Source organism: Salmo salar, chromosome 10 (genome assembly GCF_965601325.2).
Source record: "Salmo salar chromosome 10, fSalSal1, whole genome shotgun sequence".
Classification (NCBI taxonomy): domain Eukaryota; kingdom Metazoa; phylum Chordata; class Actinopteri; order Salmoniformes; family Salmonidae; genus Salmo; species Salmo salar.
The window spans coordinates 125,292,471-125,317,938 of NC_138300.1; the positions used below are offsets into that span (position 1 = coordinate 125,292,471).

At 42.0% G+C, this 25,468-nt stretch overlaps 1 protein-coding gene across 4 annotated transcripts in view; it reads right to left on the reverse strand.

The window, feature by feature from the left end:
• Nucleotides 1-25,468, reverse strand: part of eps8l2 (EPS8 signaling adaptor L2) — a 173,573-nt gene that overhangs the window by 106,099 nt on the left and 42,006 nt on the right. For all 4 annotated transcript variants that reach the window (XM_045688582.2, XM_082957476.1, XM_045688583.2 and 1 more), the window contains 3 exons: nt 10,674-10,732; nt 3,847-4,008; nt 2,775-2,924 (listed from right to left, as the gene is read on the reverse strand). In XM_045688582.2, the coding sequence (XP_045544538.2) occupies nt 2,775-2,924; nt 3,847-4,008; nt 10,674-10,732 (371 nt within the window). The remainder of the gene's footprint in view (nt 1-2,774; nt 2,925-3,846; nt 4,009-10,673; nt 10,733-25,468) is intronic.

The following is a 25,468-nucleotide window of genomic DNA, read 5'->3' on the forward strand; positions in this document are numbered from 1 at the left end:
TGTACTCAGTGTATATGTTAACCCCTTGGCAGCGTTATCAGAAAGCACAGCATTGATTTCCAGACGATACACAACTTTACATTTTCTGTGTCACCTGAGGATTTTAGCTCCACGGATAAAATTATTTAGACTTTATAAGTGATTTAAATAGTTGGACGGCTAACAACTTCCTCAACAGCTAAATCAAGACAAGACCGAAGTATTTATTGTTGGAACCAAAGCACAGAGAGAGATTCTGGCTGCACATTTTAATTCAAATTTAATAAAGATAAAAACCATATTGTCACGCCCTGACCGTAGAGATCCTTAGTATCCTCTATGTTTGGTTAGATCAGGGTGTGACTCGGATGGGGAAATCTATGTTTTCTATTTCTTTTGTTTTTTTTGGCCGAGTGTGGTTCCCAATCAGAGGCAGCTGTCTATCGTTGTCTCTGATTGGGGATCATATATAAGTTGTCATTTTCCTTTTGGGTTTTGTGGGATCTTATTTTCTGTTTAGAACTTTATGTTCGTTTTGTATTTTCTTTGTTTTGCCGGGTGTTCATGAAATAAAAGAAAGATGTACGCTTACCACGCTGCACCTTGGTCTCCTTCTTACGACGGACTTAACAACCTAGGTGATATTTTAGATTCTGAACTCAATTTCTAATCACACATTGGGAATGTGACCACAATAGCTTTTTACCACCTGAGGAACATTCCCAGGGTGCGGCCGTTTCTCTCTCAGGCTGATAGAGAGAGACTCATCGCTTTTATTACAAGCAGGCTTGACTACTGTAACGCTCTCCTGTCTGGTCTACCCAAGAAAGCTATTGGTCAACTGCAAAACATACAGAATGCTGCAGCGTGGGTACTGACCAAGACCAGACAGAGAGAACACATTACACTGGTTTTAAGGTCTCTGTACTGTAAAACATACAGAATGCTGCAGCGTGGGTACTGACCAAGACCAGACAGAGAGAACACATTACACTGGTTTAATGGTCTCTGTACTGTAAAACATACAGAATGCTGCAGCGTGGGTACTGACCAAGACCAGACAGAGAGAACACATTACACTGGTTTAATGGTCTCTGTACTGTAAAACATACAGAATGCTGCAGCGTGGGTACTGACCAAGACCAGACAGAGAGAACACATTACACTGGTTTTAAGGTCTCTGTACTGTAAAACATACAGAATGCTGCAGCGTGGGTACTGACCAAGACCAGACAGAGAGAACACATTACACTGGTTTAATGGTCTCTGTACTGTAAAACATACAGAATGCTGCAGCGTGGGTACTGACCAAGACCAGACAGAGAGAACACATTACACTGGTTTAATGGTCTCTGTACTGCAAAACATACAGAATGCTGCAGTGTGGGTACTGACCAAGACCAGACAGAGAGAACACATTACACTGGTTTTAAGGTCTCTGTACTGGCTGCCTGTGAGTTCTAGAATTCATTTTAAGATTCTTCTTTTGGTTTTTAAATCAACCCACGATTGTGCACCACAATACATGTCAGACATGTTTTAAGTTATGTCCCCAGTAGGTCCCTCAGGTCCTCTGGCCTTTTAACTATCCCAAAGCCCAGGACCAAGAGGCATGGAGAGACAGCCTTTTAACTATCCCAAAGCCCAGGACCAAGAGGCATGGAGAGAGCAGCCTTTTAACTATCCCAAAGCCCAGGACCAAGAGGCATGGAGAGACAGCCTTATGACTATCCCAAAGCCCAGGACCAAGAGGCATGGAGAGAGCAGCCTTTTAACTATCCCAGCCTAGAACCAAGAGGCATGGAGAGAGCAGCCTTTTAACTATCCCAAAGCCCAGGACCAAGAGGCATGGAGAGAGCAGCCTTTTAACGATCCCAGCCTAGGACCAAGAGGCATGGAGAGAGCAGCCTTTTAACTATCCCAAAGCCCAGGACCAAGAGGCATGGAGAGAGCAGCCTTTTAACTATCCCAAAGCCCAGGACCAAGAGGCATGGAGAGAGCAGCCTTTTAACTATCCCAAAGCCTAGGACCAAGAGGCATGGAGAGAGCAGCCTTTTAACTATCCCAAAGCCTGGGACCAAGAGGCATGGAGAGAGCAGCCTTTTAACTATCCCAAAGCCTAGAACCAAGAGGCATGGAGAGAGCAGCCTTTTAACTATCCCAAAGCCCAGGACCAAGAGGCATGGAGAGAGCAGCCTTTTAACTATCCCAAAGCCTAGGACCAAGAGGCATGGAGAGAGCAGCCTTATGACTATCCCAAAGCCCAGGACCAAGAGGCATGGAGAGACAGCCTTTTAACTATCCCAAAGCCTAGGACCAAGAGGCATGGAGAGAGCAGCCTGTAGTTATTATGCCCCCAGACTCTGGAATAGCCTTCCAGAGAACCTGAGGGGGGACGAAACTGTGGACATATTTAAAACAGATCTTATAAAACACATATTTTTAGTTTTGCTTTTCCTCAGGGTGCTTTTAGTCATCAGTTATTATCGTTATTCTTTACTTTTTAATCCTCTGATGTTTGTTGTGTGGATAATATTTCTGGTTTTATCTTTATGATTTTTCCTGGGAAGCATATTGCATTGCATCCATGTCTAAAATGTATTGTATAAATAAAGCTTGATTTAATTTGTTTTGACAGATGGTTAACATGACATTGTCAGCATCCCAAAAGGCCCCCTATTCCCTATATAGTGACTTGCTATTAACCAGGGCCCATTCCCTATATAGTGCACTACTTGGGGTGCCATTTGGGACAGCCATTGTCTCTCATGATTACGTAGATAGAAGTGACCCACCTCAACCTCGTCACAGTAGAAGAAGTGTATGTCAGGTCTGTGCTGTTCAGTGTCTTGACACACCAGCAGTAGGACAGATGGATACCTGGTCTGATTCAACACTGTCTGGCAGTGGTGGATCGTAGGCAGGGGGAAGTTCTCCAACTCTTCCTATGATGGAGGGAGGGAGGCGGGCGGGAGGGAGGGAGGGAGGCAGGTAGGAGGGAGGGAGGGAGGGAGGGAGGGAGGGAGGGAGGGAGGGAGGGAGGGAGGGAGGGAGGCAGGCAGGCAGGTAGGTAGGAAGCAGGTAGGGAGGGAGGGAGGGAGGTAGGAGGGAGGGAGGGAGGGAGGGAGGGAGGGAGGGAGGGAGGCAGGTAGGAGGGAGGGAGGCAGGTAGGAGGGAGGGAGGCAGGTAGGAGGTAGAGAGAGAGAGGGGGAGGGAGGAGGGAGGCAGGCAGGCAGGCAGACAGGCAGACAGGCAGGGAGGGAGGGAGGGAGGGAGGGAGGGAGGTAGGTAGGAGATAGAGAGAGGCAGGTAGGAGGGAGGGAGAGAGGGAGGGAGGGAGAGAGGGAGGAGGGAGGTAGAGAGAGAGAGAGGGAGGGAGGAAAGACGGGGAGATTATTCCATATCAAATGTGTCCGTTCATCAGTAATCTCACCGTAATGGCCAACTGTCTGCAGATCTAACTGCCAGTGGCTTGGCTCGAGAAGACACACACACACACACACACACACACACACACACACACACACACACACACACACACACACACCACACACACACACACACACACACACACACACACACACACACACACACACACACACACAAAATTTAAAAAACTGAGAGACTGAAGACTTGGATATATATATATATATATATATATCTTTCCCATCAGGGGGTTTCAACAGACCGCTGTATTTTACACCAGCAGGTTATTAAAGGTGTGTCTTATTAAATAGATCTCAATAAGAATAACCTGAATACATAATGTTAATTCAAATTCCCTGGCATAACGAACGAATCAGAATCCCCTTTATTCTTCAAGTACATCTACATGTACCAGGAATTTGACTGTGTAAGTTCAAGTACCTGTGTATCGACATCCAGTAGCCGTACAGCCTTGTCGTTGACCTGAAGCAGCATCTCCTGGGTCCAGATCTTGTCTTTAGAGTCCAGCAGCACCAGCTTCTTAATGGCATCGTCCACTGTAGCAATGGACTCTGTCTTGTCCATCATGAAGGTGGACAGGTGCTGGGGAGAGATGCAGTGGGTTCATAACATAGAGGACTGTCGCTGTTGTATAAAAAGAAGATCAGGATTCAGTTTAAAATAAACCAGAAGAAGAAGAAGGTCAGGATTCAGTTTATAATAAACCAGAAGAAGATCAGGATTCAGTTTATAATAAACCAGAAGAAGATCAGGATTCAGTTTATAATAAACCTGAAGAAGATCAGGATTCAGTTTAAAATAAACCAGAAGAAGAAGAAGGTCAGGATTCAGTTTATAATAAACCAGAAGAAGGTCAGGATTCAGTTTATAATAAACCAGAAGAAGATCAGGATTCAGTTTATTATAAACCAGAAGAAGAAGGTCAGGATTCAGTTTATAATAAACCAGAAGAAGATCAGGATTCAGTTTATTATAAACCAGAAGAAGAAGGTCAGGATTCAGTTTATAATAAACCTGAAGAAGAAGATCAGGATTCAGTTTATAATAAACCAGAAGAAGATCAGGATTCAGTTTATAATAAACCAGAAGAAGGTCAGGATTCAGTTTATAATAAACCAGAAGAAGGTCAGGATTCAGTTTATAATAAACCTGAAGAAGAAGAAGATCAGGATTCAGTTTATAATAAACCAGAAGAAGCTCAGGATTCAGTTTATAATAAACCAGAAGAAGGTCAGGATTCAGTTTAAAATAAACCAGAAGAAGAAGAAGGTCAGGATTCAGTTTAAAATAAACCAGAAGAAGATCAGGATTCAGTTTATAATAAACCTGAAGAAGAAGATCAGGATTCAGTTTATAATAAACCAGAAGAAGATCAGGATTCAGTTTATAATAAACCAGAAGAAGAAGAAGATCAGGATTCAGTTTATAATAAACCAGAAGAAGTAAGGATTCAGTTTATAATAAACCAGAAGAAGGTCAGGATTCAGTTTATAATAAACCAGAAGAAGGTCAGGATTCAGTTTATAATAAACCAGAAGAAGGTCAGGATTCAGTTTATAATAAACCTGAAGAAGATCAGGATTCAGTTTATAATAAACCAGAAGAAGATCAGGATTCAGTTTATAATAAACCAGAAGAAGAAGAAGATCAGGATTCAGTTTATAATAAACCAGAAGAAGGTCAGGATTCAGTTTATAATAAACCAGAAGAAGGTCAGGATTCAGTTTATAATAAACCAGAAGAAGGTCAGGATTCAGTTTATAATAAACCAGAAGAAGGTCAGGATTCAGTTTATAATAAACCAGAAGAAGGTCAGGATTCAGTTTATAATAAACCTGAAGAAGATCAGGATTCAGTTTATAATAAACCTGAAGAAGAAGAAGATCAGGATTCAGTTTATAATAAACCAGAAGAAGGTCAGGATTCAGTTTATAATAAACCAGAAGAAGAAGAAGGTCAGGATTCAGTTTAATATAAACCAGAAGAAGAAGAAGGTCAGGATTCAGTTTAAAATAAACCAGAAGAAGATCAGGATTCAGTTTATAATAAACCAGAAGAAGATCAGGATTCAGTTTATAATAAACCAGAAGAAGGTCAGGATTCAGTTTAAAATAAACCAGAAGAAGATCAGGATTCAGTTTATAATAAACCAGAAGAAGAAGAAGGTCAGGATTCAGTTTATAATAAACCAGAAGAAGATCAGGATTCAGTTTAAAATAAACCAGAAGAAGATCAGGATTCAGTTTATAATAAACCAGAAGAAGATCAGGATTCAGTTTATAATAAACCAGAAGAAGGTCAGGATTCAGTTTATAATAAACCAGAAGAAGATCAGGATTCAGTTTATAATAAACCAGAAGAAGGTCAGGATTCAGTTTATAATAAACCTGAAGAAGATCAGGATTCAGTTTATAATAAACCTGAAAAAGAAGTCCGAGAATAAGAAGTTTATCAGAACATAGCAACATGTCTTCCTGGGTCTCAGATTGGCATGACGTAACCATGATGCTCAGTGTAATTTATCCAATACACTACCGAGTTACTCATTATGTTCATGAGGGATGATTGAGGCCAGTTGTTCACCAATCAACAACCACTTAGGCTTACTCTTACTATAACTCATGTAGCAGATAGCGACTACTGTTTGGAGAAGGGTTTTATTTATAGTGATTGTGACCATGATGTGTTTTTTTTTTTGTACCTACTTTGGTTGAGTGTAATCCACTCTGAATAAGAGTGTCAGTCTAAAAAGTAATGCTAAGCTAGCGACCCTGATTCCACTGTCACGTCCTGACCATAGTAAGATGTTATTTTCTATAGTAGAGTAGGTCAGGGCGTGACAGGGGGTGTTTTGTGTTTTTCTATGTTTTGTATTTCTATGTTTAAGTTCTAGTTTTTCTATTTCTATGTTGTTGTTTTTTGGGTTGATCTCTAATTGGAGATCATATTTAAGTAGGGGTTTTTCTTCCTGGGTTTTGTGGGTTATTATATATTTTGAGTAGTGTTTGTTTCTCTCTGTGTCACGGTTTGTTGTTTTGTCATTTTCAGTTATTTGTGTTTTGCAAAGTTTCACGGATTAAATAAAATGTGGAACTACAACCACGTTGCACTTTGGTCCGATCCTTTCGACAGCCGTGACACCAGCTGTGCTCTTTTTTTATGTTAGGTATATAACAGTAAGTCATTGTGATCTCAACCCTGAGTTTGATACCTGTATTCAATCTGAACCCTCTAGCTGAGGTGAGAGAGAGAACCTCTGGCGGTAACTTAACTATGGACTGTGTGTGTGTGTGTGTGTGTGTGTGTGTGTGTGTGTGTGTGTGTGTGTGTGTGTGTGTGTGTGTGTGTGTGTGTGTGTGTGTGTGTGTGTGTGTGTGTGTGTGTGCGCGCGGTGGCTAGTATAACTATAAGACATCTAAGATGTGTTAATAAGTTATACCCAGCTTGGTTTGTTAACTTCCTAGCTAAGTGGCTAGATGTCAAGATGAAGCTTCTTGGTTACAGCAGAGATATTCAACCCCCTCCTGGATCAACATCCCTGTTGCCTAAACTGTTTTATGCACATTTTGTTGTGTTACAGCCTGAATTCTAAACGGTTTAAATATATTTTTGTCCTCACCCATCTACACACAATACCCCATAATGACAGTGAAAACATGTTGTTAGACATTTTTGCAAATGTATTGAAAATTAAATACAGAAATATCTCATTTTACATAAGTACTCAGACCCCTGAGACAATACTTTGTAGTAGTACCTTTGGCAGTGATTACAGCTGTAAGTCTTTCTGGGTAAGTCTTTAAGAGCTTTCCACACCTGGATTGTGCAACATTTGCCCATTATTCTTTTCTAAATTCTTCAAGCTCTGTCAAATTGGTTGTTGATCATTGCTAGACAACCATTTACAAGTGTTGCCATAGATTGTCAAGTAGATTTAGGTCAAAACTGTAACTCGGCCACTCAGGAACATTCACTGTCTTCTTGGTAAGCAACTACAGTGTAGATTTGGCCTTGTGTTTCAGGTTATTATTCTGCTGAAAGGTGAATTAATCTCCCAGTGTCTTTTGAAAAGCAGAGTAAACCAGGTTTTCCTCTAGGATTTTGCCTGTACTCTCCAGTCCTTAACGATTACAAGCATACCCATAACATGATGCAGCCACCACTATGCTTGAAAATATGGAGAGTGGTACTCAGTAATGTGTTGTATTGTATTTATATAACACTTTGTATTCAGGACATAAAGTGAATTGCTTTGCCACATGTTTTGCAGTTTTAGTTTAGTACCTTGTTGCAAACAGGATGCATGTTTTAGAATATTTCTATTCTGTACAGGCTTCCTTCTTTTCACTCTGTTATTTATGTTCGTATTGTGGAGTATCTACAATGTTGTTGATCCATCCTCAGTTCTCTATCACAGCCATTAAACTCTGTAACTGTTTTCAAGTCACCATTGGCCTCATAGTGAAATCAAATCAAATTGCATTTGTCACATGCGCCGAATACAACAGGTGTAGACCTTACAGTGAATTGCTTACTTACAAGCCCTTAACCAACAATGCAGTTTGTGTTAAAAAAAAGTGTTATTACATATATAACTTTTGGTTATAAGAGCGGTGGTAACTCACCAGCATTACGACCAGTAATACGACTTTCCTGAATTGTATTCTTCGTTCGTACCCCCAAATACAATTGAACTTATTCCAGAGGCTGCTCCAAAACACTGCAAGCGGAGAAGCGGTATTTGGAGTGGACTTCTAGTCTGACTCAGGAGGCATGCACACCAGTATATTACTATCTAATGTTCAGTCTCTGGATGAAAAAGTAGACGAGCTCAGGACGAGGATCTCCTTCCAGAGAGGCATCTCTCCTCCCTTCCTATAGGCAGAAACTCAAACTCAACACTGGTCTGACCAATCGGAATCCATGCTTCAAGATTGTTTTGATCAAGCGGACTGGGATATGTTCTTGGTAGCCTCTGAGAATAACATCGACAAATAAACGGATACAGTGACAGAGTTCATCAGGAAGTGTATAGGAGATGTTGTACCCACTGTGACTATTAAAATCTACCTAAACCAGAAACCGTGGATAGATGGCATAATTCACGCAAAACTGAAAGCACAAACCACTGCATTTGACCATGGCAAGGTGAATGGCCGAACAAAAACAGTGTAGTTATTCCCTCTGTAAGACAACCAAACAGGCAAAACGTCAGTATAGGGAAAAAGTGGAGTCGCAATTCAACGGCTCAGTCACGAGACGTATGTGGCAGAGTCTCAGAAAGACACGACGGTTGGAGCCAAAAGTCTCAGATTTGGACTCATCAGATAAAAGGTCAGATTTCCACCAGTCTAATGTCCATTGTTCATGTTTCTTGGCCCAAGCAAGTCTCTTCTTATTATTGGTGTCCTTTAGTAGTGGTTTCTTTGCAGCAATTCAACCGTAAAGGACTGATTCACGCAGTCTCCTCTGAACAGTTGATGTTGAGATGTGTCTGTTACTTGAACTTTATTTGGGCTGCAATTTCTGAGGCTGGTAGCTCTAATGAACTTATCCTCTGCAGCAGAGGTAACTCTGGGTCTTCCTTTCCTGTGGCGGTCCTCGTGAGAGCCAGTTTCATCATATCGCTCGATGGTTTTTGCGACTGCACTTGAAGAACCTTTCAAAGTTCTTGAAATTTTCCGAATTGACTGACCTTCATGTCTTAAAGTAATGATGGACTGTCGTTTCTCTTTGCTTATTTGAGCTGTTCTTGTCATAATATGGACTTGGTCTTTTACCAAATAGGGCTATTGTCACGACTTCTGCTGAAGTCAGCTCCTCTCCTTGTTTGGGCGGCATTCGGCGGTCGACGTCACCGGCTTTCTAGCCATCGCCGCTCCATTTTCCATTGTTCCATTTGTTTTGTCTTGTTCCCTGCACACCTGGTTTTCATTCCCCCAATCACACTGCATGTATTTACTCCTCTGTTCCCCCCCATGTCTTTGTGTGAAATTGTTTTTGTTACGTGTTTCGTGTTACGTGCCAGACTGGTTTTCCCGTGGTATTTCACAAAGGATGTTTTATTGTTAAACATTTGCTTATTCTTGTGACTGTTTTGCGCCTTGTACTTTTTACCTTTGGCTGAAGGTTTTGACGCAGTGGCGTCTGTCTGTTTTATAGCCTCTACCTAAATAAAGTGTGCGCCTGTTCACAACTCTCTGCTCTCCTGCACCTGACTTCTCCACCAGTAGCGCACAACCTTAACATCTATCTTCTGTATTCCACCCCTACCTTGTCACAAAACAACTGATTGGCTCAAACGCATTAAGAAGGAAAGAAATTCCACAAATTAACAAGGCACACCTGCTAATTGAAATGCATTCCAGGTGACTACCTCATGACGCTGGTTGAGAGAATGCCAAGAGTGTGCAAAGCTGTCATCAAAGCAAAGGGTGGCTACTTTGAAGAATATAAAATATAAAATATATTTTTTGTTCAACACTTTTTTGGTTACTACATGATTCCATTTGGGTTATTTCATAGTTTTGATGTCTTCACTATTATTCTACAATGTAGAAAATAGTAAAAATAAAGAACAACCTTTGAATGAGTAGGTGTGTCCAAACTTTGGACTGATACTGTATATATTTGTTTAAATAGCACCCCGGTTTAACCCCATCAAAACCCCCAAAAATATGTTTGTAAAATGTTGTTTACAAACACTGTATAGCTTAAAAATATAGTTACAACTTTTGATATCATGGACTATGCATAATAGCTCAATCTATGAATTTGAAAGTGGTTACATTTCAGACAAAAATAATCCTGGACTGTGCCTTTAAAGCCCACCTCAGTACTCTGCCCACATTAGATACATGTCATGGTCGCTCTGTGGTCACCTGGCCTGATTGCCTTATTATGGTGCACTTAAATCGTATACCGTCAGATATGAACCATGTAGGGGCCAATCAACCTTTGTGTTTTAGGGAAGGGACCATTACACCTACCGGTAGTAAAGTTTAGAGATTTTATAAATAACATACTGCCCCGTTTAAGTGGAAGACACACAGACACCACATACAATTAGGGTTTGACAACCTGTCTATAATGGGAGAGAGAGAGAGAGAGAGAGAGAGAGAGAGAGAGAGAGAGAGAGAGAGAGAGAGAGAGAGAGAGAGAGAGAGAGAGAGAGAGAGAGGAGCAGATTTGAGAGTCTAGAAGAGAGAGAGAGGGAAAGAGAGGAAAAGGAGAGGACCAAGTCTTACCTCCACATGATACTGAGACGTGTCCTGCATTATAACATTGGAGTATTTCTTCCGTTGCTCTGTAAAGTAAAACACAGAGAGGTGTAAGAGTGAGTAGGCCTACTAATAAAAACCAAACACACCCACTGTTGAGTGGTAGAAAGGTTATATTCATAGAAAGTGTAACCTGCCCTGGTTAATCACTGACTTCTGGTCCACATGTTATGTTGCTATGAGCCCCGCTCTACCCTTGCTCTGAGCCCCGCTATGAGCCCCACTATAACCCCGCTATGAGCCCCGCTATGACCACTGCTCTGAGCCCCGCTATGAGCCCCGCTATGAGCCCCACTATGAGCCCCGCTATGACCCCTGCTATGAGCCCCGCTATGAGCCCCGCTATGAGCCCCGCTATGAGCCCCCCGCTATGACCCCTGCTATGACCCCCGCTATGACCCCTGCTATGACCCCCGCTATGAGCCCTGCTATGATCCCTGCTATGAGCCCCGCTATGACCCCTGCTATGACCCCTGCTATGAGCCCTGCTATGATCCCCGCTATGAGCCCTGCTATGACCCCTGCTATGAGCCCCGCTATGACCCCTGCTATGACCCCGCTATGAGCCTCGCTATGAGCCAAATCATGAGAAAACAAAAAGATAATTACTTTACACATTGGAAAAACAGTGCAAACTAGAATGCTATTTGGCCCTAAACAGAGAGTACACAGTGGCAGAATACCTGACCACTGTGACTGACCCAAACTTAAGAAAATCCTTGACTATGTACAGACTCGGTGAGCATAGCCTTGCTATTGAGAAAGGCCGCCGGAGGCAGACCTGGCTCCCAAGAGAAGACAGGCTATGAGCAACACTGCCCACAAAATGAGGTGGAAACTGAGCTGCACTTCCTAACCTCCTGCCAAATGTATGACCATATTAGAGACACATATTTCCCTCAGATTACACAGACCCACAAAGAATTCGAAAACAAATCTAATTTTGATAAACTCCCATATCTATTGGGTGAAATACCACAGTGTCCCATCACAGTAGCAAGATTTGTGACCTGTTGTCACAAGAAAAGGGCAACCTGTGAAGAACAAACATCATTGTAAATACAACCCATATTTATGCTTATTTATTTTCCCTTTTGTACTTTAACCATTTGTACATCGTTACAACACTGTATATAGACATAATATGACATCTGAAATGTCTTTATTCTTTTGGAACTTTTGTGAGTGTAATGTTTGCTGTTCATTTTTATTGTTTATTTCACTTTTGTTAATAATCTACTTCACTTGCTTTGGCAATGTTAACATATGTTTCCCATACCAATAAAGCCCTTGAATTGGAGAGAGAGAGAGAGAGAGAGAGAGAGAGAGAGAGAGAGAGAGAGAGAGAGAGAGAGAGAGAGAGAGAGAGAGAGAGAGAGAGAGAGAGAGAGAGAGAGAGAGACAGAGAGACAGAGAGGGCGACAGAGAGGGCGAGAGAGAGAGGAAGAGAGACAGAGAGGGTGAGAAAGAGAGAGAGAGAGAGACCCTACACGACCTCTCACCACTCTACTATAACTACATTGTAAAGGTACGTATCTTATTGCATGTACAGTCAAATAAGATCTCTACTTCCTGGAGTTTATGTCTATATCCCCAATGGCATCCATTTCCCTAAATAGTGCACTACTTTTGATCAGAGCCATAGGCACTATGTAAGGAATAGACTTCCTTTCGGGACAAATGCTATATCTGAGCTGTACATTCAGTTGATCAACCCCCTCATTCAAAACTATCTAATCTAACAAGATTAAAAACGATCTTGACAAGCTATATTGCTGGGGCGGCAGGTAGCCTAGTGGTTAGAGCGTTGGACTAGTAACCGAAAGGTTGCAAGATTGAATCTCCGAGCTGACAAGGTAAAAAATCTGGTCGTTCTGCCCCTGAACAAAGCAGTCAACCCACTGTTCCCTAGGCCGTCATTGAAAATAAGAATTTGTTCTTAACTGACTTGCCCTGTTAAATAAAGTTAAAATAAAAAATGCATTACTGCACCACTCTGGAAACTAAAGATTTAATCAATATGGACCGAGGGGATGTGGTATCAAATCAAAGGTTATTTTGGTCACATACACATATTTAGCAGATGTTATTGTGGGTGTAGAGACATGCTTGTGTTCCTAGCTCCAACAGTGCAGTAATATTTAACAATGCACAACAATTTTTTTCAATTTCGGTAATTCTCTTATAAAATGGCTAAAAATAATGTTTAGCAACCACAGGTCTAAAATAGCAAATAACGGCTTCTTCTCAGCGAGTTTTGAATTGTCAAGAGGAGGTAAACAAGGGTGTCCGCTGTCACCATATCTATTTGTTATGGCCATTGAAATGCTAGCTATTAAAATCAGATCCAATAACAACATTAGAGGATTAGAAATCCAAGGCTTAAAAACAAAGGTGTCCATGTATGCCGATGAATCAAGTTTTATGTTAAGTCCGCAAGCTAGATCCCTGCAATGTCTCATTAAAGATCTAGATAACTTTTCTGTACTCTCTGGACTAAAACCTAATTATGAATAAGCAATATTACGTATTGGATCCTTAAAAAAGACAACTTTTACATTACCTTGCAGTTTACCTATAAAATGGGCTGATGGTGAAGTAGACATACTCGGTATTCATATCACAAAATATATAAATGAGCTCTCCATAATGAATTTCAATAGAAAACTTGTAAAAAATAGACAAGATCCTGCAACCATGGAGAGGTAAATACCTGTCTATTTATGGAAAAATTGCCCTGATTAACTCCTTAGTCATATCTCAGTTTATTCACTTACTTAAGGCGCTGCCTAATCCTGATGATTCGTTTTTCATATCATATGAGCGAAAAATATTTCGCTTTATCTGGGACGCTAAACCAGACAAAATAAAACGAGCCTATCTATATTATGAATGTGATTTGGGTGGGTTGAGATTATTAAATATAAAAGCACTCATTCAAAGGTTTTACTTGAACCCTAAATGGTTCTCCAGTAGATTACTAAGAAAAGCTCATCCATTGTTTAAAAATGGCCTTTTTGCCTTTGTGCAGATTGCCATGTCTCATTTTTGATTAATTGAAAATGATACTTTTTTCAAAGTATCTGTCTTTTTCAAACAAGCACTGCAGAGCTGGCTACAATTTCAATTTCATCCCCCTGAAAAAATAGATCAAATACTACAACAACTATTATGGCTGAACTCAAATGTGCTGATTGATAAAATACCTGTATTTATGGAAAAGATGTTTGAAAAGGGTATTTTCTTCTTAAATTATATTGTAAATTGTAATGGTAGAGTTATGTCCTTCATGGAGTTATCAGAATTGTATGGGAAGTTCTGCTCAATCCAAGAGTACAACCAATTGATTACAGCATCACCCCAAAAATGGAGGAGGCGGGTGGCAGGGGGAGGAGGTAGGGAACTGGTCTGTCTGCCCAATATAAAGGATCAAAACTGGCGGAGGAATAAAAATAGCATAAATAGGAATGTATACCAGTTTCATTTGAGGACCAGGATGTTGACAACTGTGCCATACAGATTGCAAAATAGTTGGTAAGAGATTTTTGATGTACCGATTCCATGGTACTGGGCGTATGAGTTGATATATAAAACAACACAAAAACGTATTATATATAATTCTTGCCACCAACAAAATGTTGAATATTTGGGGCATAAAATCATCGAAGCTCTGCAGATTTTGTTGTGAGGATACAGTATCAATAGACCATTTATTTTGGTATTGCCCTCAGGTAGCCTGTTTCTGGTCTCAGCTTCAGGAATGGCTGAAAATGCATAGCATTGATCTAAAATTGACCCTAGAAATAGTACTGTTAGGAGATCTGGAGAGACCGGGTCAGTCAATTACTAATATACTAATACCCTTAGTAAAAGTATTTCTCTTCAACACGCAATCTGTAGATTATATTCGATTAGATAGATTGAAATAGTACGTTAAACATCATAACATAGTTGAAAGATATGTGTTGCGTAGAAACACGAAGTGGGTGGCCAGCAGAGATAGATGGGATGGGCTGAGGGAAGCTGAGGGTTGGGATGGGCTGAGGGAAGCTGAGGGTTGGGATGGGTTGGAACAGGAAGTGGGTGGCCAGCAGAGATAGATGGGATGGGCTGAGGGAAGCTGAGGGTTGGTATGTGAAATTGGAGACAAGTGGGAGTAGAGTTGCTGTGTGGGAGAGAGAGAATGATGGTCAAAAGATAAAGGGGGAAAAAAGTCTAAATAAAACATAATAAAAGTAGATTTGAATGACACTAAGTGGCAGTGTTTTTACAACTAATGCCGGTTTGCCTGAGGCTGATGCCGTGCAGGTGTTTGTACACATGCATATACACACACTCTCATTCAAATAAACACATACAAGAACACACACATACATGTAATAGCGCCAGACATGCACACAAACATGTACAGTTGGCATTGCTGTTATGATTTCAGTTGTTCTTGATGTCCTTAGTTTTAAATGGATTATTTATTATTGTTGTTTGCTGTTTTCTTCTCCTTTTTCTCTTTAGTTCATTCTCTTGGTTGTTGGTGCATTATGGGGGTTCTTGGGAATGGAATTAATTGTATTTTATTTCCTTCTGGGAGGCTGTGGGAGTGGTCTCGAATGGTTGAGGGACAGCTATTGGGGAACTGTGGGGGGGATCTTGGAGGGTTGAGGGAGCAGCTATTGGGGAACTGTGGGGGGGATCTTGGAGGGTTGAGGGAGCAGCTATTGGGGAACTGTGGGGGGGATCTTGGAGGGTTGAGGGAGCAGCTATTGGGGAACTGTGGGGGGGATCTTGGAGGGTTGAGGGAGCAGCTATTGGGGAACTGTGGGGGGGGATCTTGGAGGGTTGAGGGAGCAGCTATTGGGGAACTGTGGGGGGGATCTTGGAGGGTTGAGGGAGCAGCTATTGGGGAACTGTGGGGGGGATCTTGGAGGGTTGAGGGAGCAGCTATTGGGGAACTGTGGGGGGGATCTTGGAGGGTTGAGGGAGCAGCTATTGGGGAACTGTGGGGGGGATCTTGGAGGGTTGAGGGAGCAGCTATTGGGGAACTGTGGGGGGGATCTTGGAGGGTTGAGGAGCAGCTATTGGGGACTGTGGGGGGATCTTGGAGGGTTGAGGGACAGCTATTGGGGAACTGTGGGGGGGATCTTGGAGGGTTGAGAGACAGCTATTGGGGAACTGTGGGGGGGATCTTGGAGGGTTGAGGGACAGCTATTGGAGAACTGTGGGGGGGATCTTGAAGGGTTGAGGGAGCAGCTATTGGGGAACTGTGGGGGGGATCTTGGAGGGTTGAGGGACAGCTATTGGGGAACTGTGGGGGGGATCTTGAAGGGTTGAGGGACAGCTATTGGGGAACTGTGGGGGGGATCTTGGAGGGTTGAGGGACAGCTATTGGGGAACTGTGGGGGGGATCTTGGAGGGTTGAGGGAGCAGCTATTGGGGAACTGTGGGGGGGATCTTGGAGGGTTGAGAGACAGCTATTGGGGAACTGTGGGGGGGATCTTGGAGGGTTGAGGGACAGCTATTGGAGAACTGTGGGGGGGATCTTGGAGGGTTGAGGGACAGCTATTGGAGAACTGTGGGGGGGATCTTGAAGGGTTCGGGTTTCACTACATTGTGATCATGAAAAAGGAAATTATGACATATATTTTATATCACTATCATGCACACGCACCCTCACACATAAGGATGGCTCTGTTGTATATATCACTATCATGCCCACGCACCCTCACACATAAGGATGGCTCTGTTGTATATATCACTATTATGCACACGCACCCTCACACATAAGGATGGCTCTGTTGCGGAAAGACTGATACATGTTTGATAGTGTCTTGATGCTGTATTGTTTGTCCTAATTATATATATATTTTTAAATGTAAACAAAAAACAATACACAACAATGCACACAAATCTAAAAGTAAAACGGAATTAAGAAATATATAAATATTAGGACGAGCAATGTTGGAGTGGCATTGACTAAAATACAGTAGAACAGAAGACAGTATATACATATGAGATGAGTAAAGCAGTATGAAACTATTGTTAAAGTGACCAGTGTTTCATTATTAAAGTGACCAGTGATGTAGATAGGGCAGCAGCCTCTATGGTGTAGGGTTGCGTAACCGGGTGGTAGCCGGCTAGTGATGGCTATTCAACAGTCTGATGCCATTGAGATAGAAGCTGTTTTTCAGTCTCTCGGTCCCAGCTTTGATACACCTGTACTGACCTCGCCTTCTGGATGGAAGTCGGGTGAACAGGCTGTGGCTCAAGTGGTTGTTGTCCTTGATGATCTTTTTGGCCTTCCTGTGACATTGCGTGCTGTCGGTGTCATGGAGGGCAGGTAGTTTGCCCCTTGTGATGCGTTGTGCAGACTGCACCACCCTCTGGAGAGCCCTGCGGTTGTGGGCGGTGAAGTTGCCATACCAGGCGGTGATACAGCCCAACAGGATGCTCTCAATTGTGCATCTGTAAAGGTTTGTGAGGGTTTTAGGTGACAAGCCAAATTTCTTCAGTCTCCTGAGGTTGAAGAGGAGCTGTTGCGCCTTCTTCACCACACTGTCTGTGTGGGTGGATTATTTCAGATAGTCGGTGATGTGTATCCTGAGGAACTTGAAGCTTTTCACCTTTTCCACTGCGGTCCCGTCGATGTGGATGGGGGCGTGCTCTCTCCGCTGTTTCCTGAAGTCTACGATCAGCTCCTTCCCTTTCCTAGCCCCACTCTGCCAGGGCCCTCACTTCCTCCCTGTCTTGCTGTCTTGTCATTCTTGGTAATCAGGCCGACAACTGTTGTATCGTCTGCAAACTTGATGATTGAGTTGGAGGCGTACATGGCCACGCAGTCATGGGTGAACAGGGAGTACAGGAGAGGGCTGAGAACAGCGTTGAATAGACCTTAGCACGGGTACTTCCTGTTTGAGTTTCTGCCTATAGGAAGGGAGGAGCAAAATGGAGTCATGATCTGATTATGCCGAAGTGAGGGCGGGGGAGGGTCTTGTAGACATCCCGGAAGTTGGAGTAGCAGTGATCTAGAGCGAGTGTTTAAGCATGGCTACGGGCTGTTCTTAAACATTGGTAACCAGTTTATTAAGGGCTGTTCTTAAACATGGCATAACGTGGAGTGCCTGGATACTTGGGTGACTTCTCACGGAAAGCGGTACCGGAGCGCCAAGTCTAGATCCAAAAGGCTCCTTAACAGCTTCTACCACCAAGCCATAAGACTGCTGAACAATTAATCAAAATGGCCACCCGGAATATTTACGCTGCTGCTACTCGCTGTTTATTATCTACGCATAGTCACTTCACCACTACCAACATGTACAAATTACCTCAACTAACCTGAACCCCCGCACCTTGACTCGGTACCTGTACCCCCCTGTATATAACCTCATTATAGTTATTTTATTGTGTTACTTTTTATTTTATTTAGTAAATATTTTCTTAACTCTTTCTTGAACTGCACTGTTGGTTAAAGGCTTGTAAGTAAGCATTTCACGGTTGTATTCGACGCATGGGACAGATACAAATGGATTTGTTTTGAGACGTCACTACAGACCCGGGTTCGTTCCCCGGCTGTGTCACAACCAGCTGTGACTGGGAGTCCCATAGGGCGGCGCCCAGCGTCGTCTGGGTTAGGGGAGGGCTTTACTTGGCTCATCGCGTTCTAGCGACTCCTTGTGGCGGGCAGGGCGCCTGCAGGCTGACTTCAGTCGTCAGTTGAACGTTGTTTCATCCGACACATTGTTGCGGCTGGCTTCTGGGTTAAGCTAGCGGGTGTTAAGGAGCACGTTTTGGCGGGTCATATTTCGGAGGATGCATGAATCGACCTTCGCCCTTTGAGGAGCTGCCGCGATGAGACAAGATCGTAATTGAATCGCAATTGGATATCACAAAATTGGGAAGAAAAGGGGTTAAAATACCAAAAATAAATAAACTGGTTACCAATGTAATTAGAGCAGTAAAAATAAATGTTTTGTCATACCCGTGGAATATGGTCTGATATACCAAGGCTGTCAGCCAATCAGCATTCAGGGCTCGAACCACCCAGTTTATAATACTAGTTATACTTCTATGGTGGATAAAAACGCCACGGTGCCACCATTTAGAGGCACAGATTGACCAAAGTAGGGGTTAAAGGTCTGTCATTACACGTGTGTGTCTGTGTCCATATTCCCAACAACATTGCTTTACATCCTTGTCAATGCTGTGATAGTGATCCAGCCAATCACTGTTTGTTGTATTGCTGCCAAGATAAATGTTGTTACTTTGGATCAGGGATGGGCAGCTGGCGGCGCTGGATGTGGGTACCTGCAGTCCCTCATTATGAGTTCAAAGTTCCCCATCTCTGCTTTGGAGCCTTCCCTGTGGCTCAGTTGGTAGAGCATGGGCCAGGGTTGTGGGTTCGATTCTCACTGGGGGGCCAGTACAAATAAATGCATGAAATGAAATGAATGCATTCACTCTGTATAAGAGCTTCTGCTAAAATGTAAAAATTAACTTAATCATTTTTGGTATTTTATTAGGATCCCCATTAGTTGTTGCGAAAACAGCAACTACTCTTCCTGGGGTTCCACACAAAACATGACATAATACAGAACATTAATAGACAAGAACAGCTCAAGGACAGAACTACATACATTGTTTTCAAGGCACATGTAGCCTCCATATCAATACATACACACAAACTATCTGGGTCCAATAGGGGAGAGGCGTTGTGCCGTGAGGTGTTGCTTTATCTGTTTTCTGAAACCAGGTTTGCTGTTTATTTGAGCAATATGAGATGGAAGGGTGTTCCCTGCAATAAGGGCTCTATATAATACTGTACGCTTTCTTGAATTTGTTCTGAATTTGGGGACTGTGAAAAGACCCCTGGTGGCATGTCTGGTGGGGTAACTGTGTGTGTCAGAGCTGTGTGGAAGTTGACTACGCAAACAATTTGGAATTTTCAACACATGAATGTTTCTTATAAAAATAAGAAGTGATGCAGTCAGTCTCTCCTCAACTCTCAGCCAAGAGAGACTGGCAGCATAGTATTTATATCAGCCCTCTGATTACAATGAAGAGCAAGACTTGCACTCTGTTCTGGGCTAGCTGCAGCTTAACTAGGTATTTCCTTGCAGCACTGGACCACACGACTGGACAATAATCAAGATTAGACAAAACTAGAGCCTGCAGGACTTGCTTTTTGGAGTTTGGTGTCAACAAAAGAGAGCATCTCTTTGGTCGGCTCTAGGCAGACCTAATATTTAATGCTCAACTGCTTTTCAAAGAAATAGCTGGATCTCCACTGTACTGTACTAAACAAAAATATAAATGCATCATGTAAAGTGTTGGTCCCATGTTTCATGAGCTGAAATAAAAGATCCCAGAAATGTTCCATAAGCACAAAAAGCTTATTTCTCTGAAATTCTGTGCACAAATTTGTTTACATCCCTGTTAGTGAGCATTTCTCCTTTGCCAAAATAATGAATCCACCTGACAGGTGTGGCATATCAAGAAGCTGATTAAACTGCATGTTCAGTACAGAGGTGCACCTTGTGCTTGGGACAATAAAAAGCCACTCTAAAATGATCAGTTTTGTCACACAACACAATGCCACAGATGTCTCAAGTTTTGTGGGAGCGTGCAATTGGCATGCTGACTGCAGGAATGTCCACCAGAGCTGTTTCCAGAGAATTGAATGTTCATTTCTCTACCATAAGCCGCCTCCAAAGTTGTTTTAGATCATTTGGCAGTACGTCCAACTGGCCTCACAACCGCAGACCACGCCAGCCCAGGATCTCCGCACCCAGCTTCTTCACCTGCGGGATCGTCTGAGACCAGCCACCCGGACAACTGATGAAACTGTGGGTTTGCACAACCAAAGAATTTCTGCACAAACTGTCAGAAACCATCTCAGGGAAGCTCATCTGTATGTGCATCGTCCTCACCAGGGTCTTGACCTGACTGCAGTTCGGTATCGTAACCGACTTCAGTGGACAAATACTCACCTTCGATGACCACTGGCACGCTGGAGAAGTGTGCTCTTCACAGATAAATCCCGGTTTCAACTGTACCGGGCAGATGGCAGACAGCGTGTATGGAGTCATGTGGGCAAGCGGTTTGCTGATGTCAACATTGTGAACAGAGTGCTACATGGTGGCAGTGGGGTTATGGTATGGGGCAGGCATAAGCTACGGACAACGAACACAATTGCATTTTATCGATGGCAACTTCAATGCACAGGGATAACATGACGAGATCCTGAGGTCCATTGTCGTGCCATTCATCCACCGCCATCACCTCATGTTTCAGCATAATAATGCACTGACCCATGTTGCAAAGGACCTGTACACAATTCCTGGAAGCTGAAAATGGCCCAGTTCTTCCATGGTCTGCATAATCACCAGACATTTCGCCCATTGAGCATGTTTGGGATGCTCTGGATTGATGTGTACGACATGGTGATCCAGTTCCCATCAATATCCAGCAACTTCACACAGCCATTGAACTGAACATACAGCAGACATAGGTATATGTCATGCTCAGTATCATATGTCATGCTCAGTATCATATGTCATGTTCAGTATCATATGTCATGCTCAGTATCATATGTCATGTTCAGTATCATATGTCATGCTCAGTATCATATGTCATGCTCAGTATCATATGTCTTGCTGAGTATCATATGTCAATGTTACATTGACTAGATAGTAGGTGGGAGCTTGTGGTGTCTGATAATTGTGAGATTTGTTTAAGTCATTTTGCGGTGGAATGTGACAATTGCATGTACTTTCAGAAATGTTTGGTAAGCTACTCATAGGTGGGCTGCAAACTACTGGTAGATGGACCTGTTATATGCATATCCTGGCTTCTGGGCCTGAGTAACAGGCAGTTTACTTTGGGCACGTCAGTCAGAGAGGAAGTAGGGAAAATAGGGGCCTATCCCAGAGAGGTTATCACTCTCCATAAATATCCTAGGCTACAGTCAATATATACTGTAGCTTATCACTCTATGTAAATATCCTAGGCTACAGTCAATATATACTGTAGCTTATCACTCTATGTAAATATCCTAGGCTACAGTTACTATATACTATATCTAGCTTATCACTCTGTAAATATCCTAGGCTACAGTCACTATATACTGTATCTAGCTTATCACTCTGTAAATATCCTAGGCTACAGTCACTATATACTGTATCTAGCTTATCACTCTGTAAATATCCTAGGCTACAGTTACTATATACTATATCTAGCTTATCACTCTGTAAATATCCTAGGCTACAGTCACTATATACTGTATCTAGCTTATCACTCTGTAAATATCCTAGGCTACAGTCACTATATACTGTATCTAGCTTATCACTCTGTAAATATCCTAGACTACAGTCACTATATACTGTATCTAGCTTATCACTCTGTAAATATCCTAGGCTACAGTTACTATATACTATATCTAGCTTATCACTCTGTAAATATCCTAGGCTACAGTCACTATATACTGTATCTAGCTTATCACTCTGTAAATATCCTAGGCTACAGTTACTATATACTGTATCTAGCTTATCACTCTGTAAATATCCTAGGCTACAGTCACTATATACTGTATCTAGCTTATCACTCTGTAAATATCCTAGGCTACAGTCAATATATACTGTATCTAGCTTATCACTCTGTAAATATCCTAGGCTACAGTCAATATATACTGTATCTAGCTTATCACTCTGTAAATATCCTAGGCTACAGTCACTATATACTGTAGCTTATCACTCTGTAAATATCCTAGGCTACAGTCACTATATACTGTATCTAGCTTATCACTCTGTAAATATCCTAGGCTACAGTCAATATATACTGTATCTAGCTTATCACTCTGTAAATATCCTAGGCTACAGTCACTATATACTGTATCTAGCTTATCACTCTGTAAATATCCTAGGCTACAGTCACTATATACTGTAGCTTATCACTCTATGTAAATATCCTAGGCTACAGTCACTATATACTGTATCTAGCTTATCCCTCTGTAAATATCCTAGGCTACAGTCACTATATACTGTAGCTTATCACTCTATGTAAATATCCTAGGCTACAGTCACTATATACTGTAGCTTATCACTCTGTAAATATCCTAGACTACAGTCACTATATACTGTATCTAGCTTATCACTCTGTAAATATCCTAGACTACAGTCAATATATACTGTATCTAGCTTATCACTCTGTAAATATCCTAGGCTACAGTCACTATATACTGTAGCTTATCACTCTATGTAAATATCCTAGGCTACAGTCACTATATACTGTATCTAGCTTATCACTCTGTAAATATCCTAGGCTACAGTCACTATATACTGTAGCTTATCACTCTATGTAAATATCCTAGGCTACAGTCACTATATACTGTAGCTTATCACTCTGTAAATATCCTAGGCTACAGTCACTATATACTGTAGCTTATCACTCTGTAAATATCCTAGACTACAGTCACTATATACTGTATCTAGCTTATCACTCTGTAAATATCCTAGACTACAGTCAATATATACTGTATCTAGCTTATCACTCTCCATAAATATCCTAGGCTACAGTCACTATATACTGTAGCTAGCCATTAGCCTAGATAACTACTGCGTATTTGGCATAACAGTTTCTAGTCAATGCAGGCCCATAGGGCTGTGGTCAACAATAGTGCACTATATAGGGAATAGAGTTCTGGTCAACAGTAGGGCACTATACAGGGAATAGGGCCCTGGTCAACAGTAGGGCACTATATAGGGAATAGGGAGCCGTTTGGGAAGCAGCCCTCTGTGAAAGCCGAGCCCCATCATGTATTATTGATGAGTGACATTTAAGCCAATCAATTCACAGAGCTGCTGCTGCTGCTCTTATGTCACGCCACGGTTTTGGCGTAGGAGGTGAAAAGATGCACAGCCAGGGACTATAGGCTAACCAACCTCCGAGACCACTGATAGGAACTAAACGTTATCAACAACAGCATATAGTGGAATGGGTTGAGAGCTTCAAGTTCCTCTGGTGTCCACATCACAAAGGACCTATCATGGTCCAAACACACCAACACAGTCGTGATGAGGGCACGACGCAACACCTCTTCTCCTTCAGGAGGCTGAAAAGATTCGGCATGGGCCCTCAGATCCTCAACAAGTTCTACAGTTGTACCACCGAGAGCATCTTGACTGGCTACATCATGCAGTGTTGTGTTGTCTCTTGTCGTAATGTGTGTTTTGTCCTATATTTTTTTATTTAATTTATTTTTAATCACCCATCCCTGCAGGAGGTCTTTTGCTTTTTGGTAGGCCGTCATTGTAAATAAGAATTTGTTCTAAACTGACTTGTCAAGTTAAATAAAAGGTTAAATAAAAATTTAATAAATACCAGGAAGGACCTAAAAATTGTCCCTGACTCCAGTCACCTAACTCATAAACTGTTCTCTCTGCTACCGCACGGCAAGCGGGACCGGAGCGCCAAGTCTAGGACCAAAAGGCTCCTTAACAGCTTCTATCCCCAAGCCATAAGACTGCTGAACAATTAATAAAATGGCCACCGGACTATTGCAAACCCCCCCCCCCCCCCCCCCCCCCCCCCCATTTGTTTGGTACACTGCTGCTACTCGCTGTTTATTATCTATGCATAGTCAATTTACTTCTACCTACATCTACATATTATCTCAATTACCTTGACTAACCTGTACAAAAAAAGGAATTACACATCGACTCTGTACCGGTACTCCTTGTATATAGCCCTGTTATTACCTCAACTACCTGGTACCCCCGCACATTGACTCGGGAACGGTACCCCTTGTATATAGCCTCGTTATTATTATTTTATTGTGTTACTAATTCCTTTTTTAGCAAATTTTTCTTACTTTTGAACTCTTCGTTTTTGTGAAGGGGCTGGTAAGCAAGCATTTCACAGTAAAACCTACACCTGTTGTATTCGGCGCATGAATGATGACTGCTCCTTTAAACAACAGACAGTGATACAACACCTGAATCTATTCCTCAACGAGCACCGTCACCTAGGCTACTAAATTCTGACTGGAAAAGGAGATTGTACATTGGAAAGGACCTGTAGGTGGCTGCTAGTGGAATATAATCTAATACAGGTCATTTCTTACAGACGCGATTGAGAAGACAGTCAATCTAGAGAGAAGACGGTCAATCTAGAGAGAAGACGGTCAATCTAGAGAGAAGACGGTCAATCTAGAGAGAAGAGAATCTAAATCTAAATATTATGAAATCCATTCAGAAATCTGCATTAGCATATTCAACAGGCATTAGCATATTGAACCGGCAGTGGCATATTGAACCTCAATTAGCATATTCAACATACATTAGCATATTCAACCCACATTAGCATATCCAGAACACATTAGCATATGTAACTTAGATTAGCATATTCGACCTACATTAGCATATTCAACCTACATTTGCATATTCAACCTACATACATTTGCATATTCGGCCTACATTAGCATATTCAGCTTACATTCGCATATTCAACCTACATTCGCATATTCAACCTACATTAGCATATTCCATGCTTAATCGGAGCAGACTTTTGTTTTTCTACTGCAATTAAATATGCTGTGATGACTCTTGATGATAACTACGGTTTTAGACCAATGATGCAATATAAATGAACTTTGAACTGCACTGTTACAGAAGCACCGTTGTACTTTGTACAGTTTATTTAATGGTCTCCAGATTGATGTGCTCATGTTGGTGTTTAATGGCTGTTTTTAACTGGTGAAACACAATACACATTTC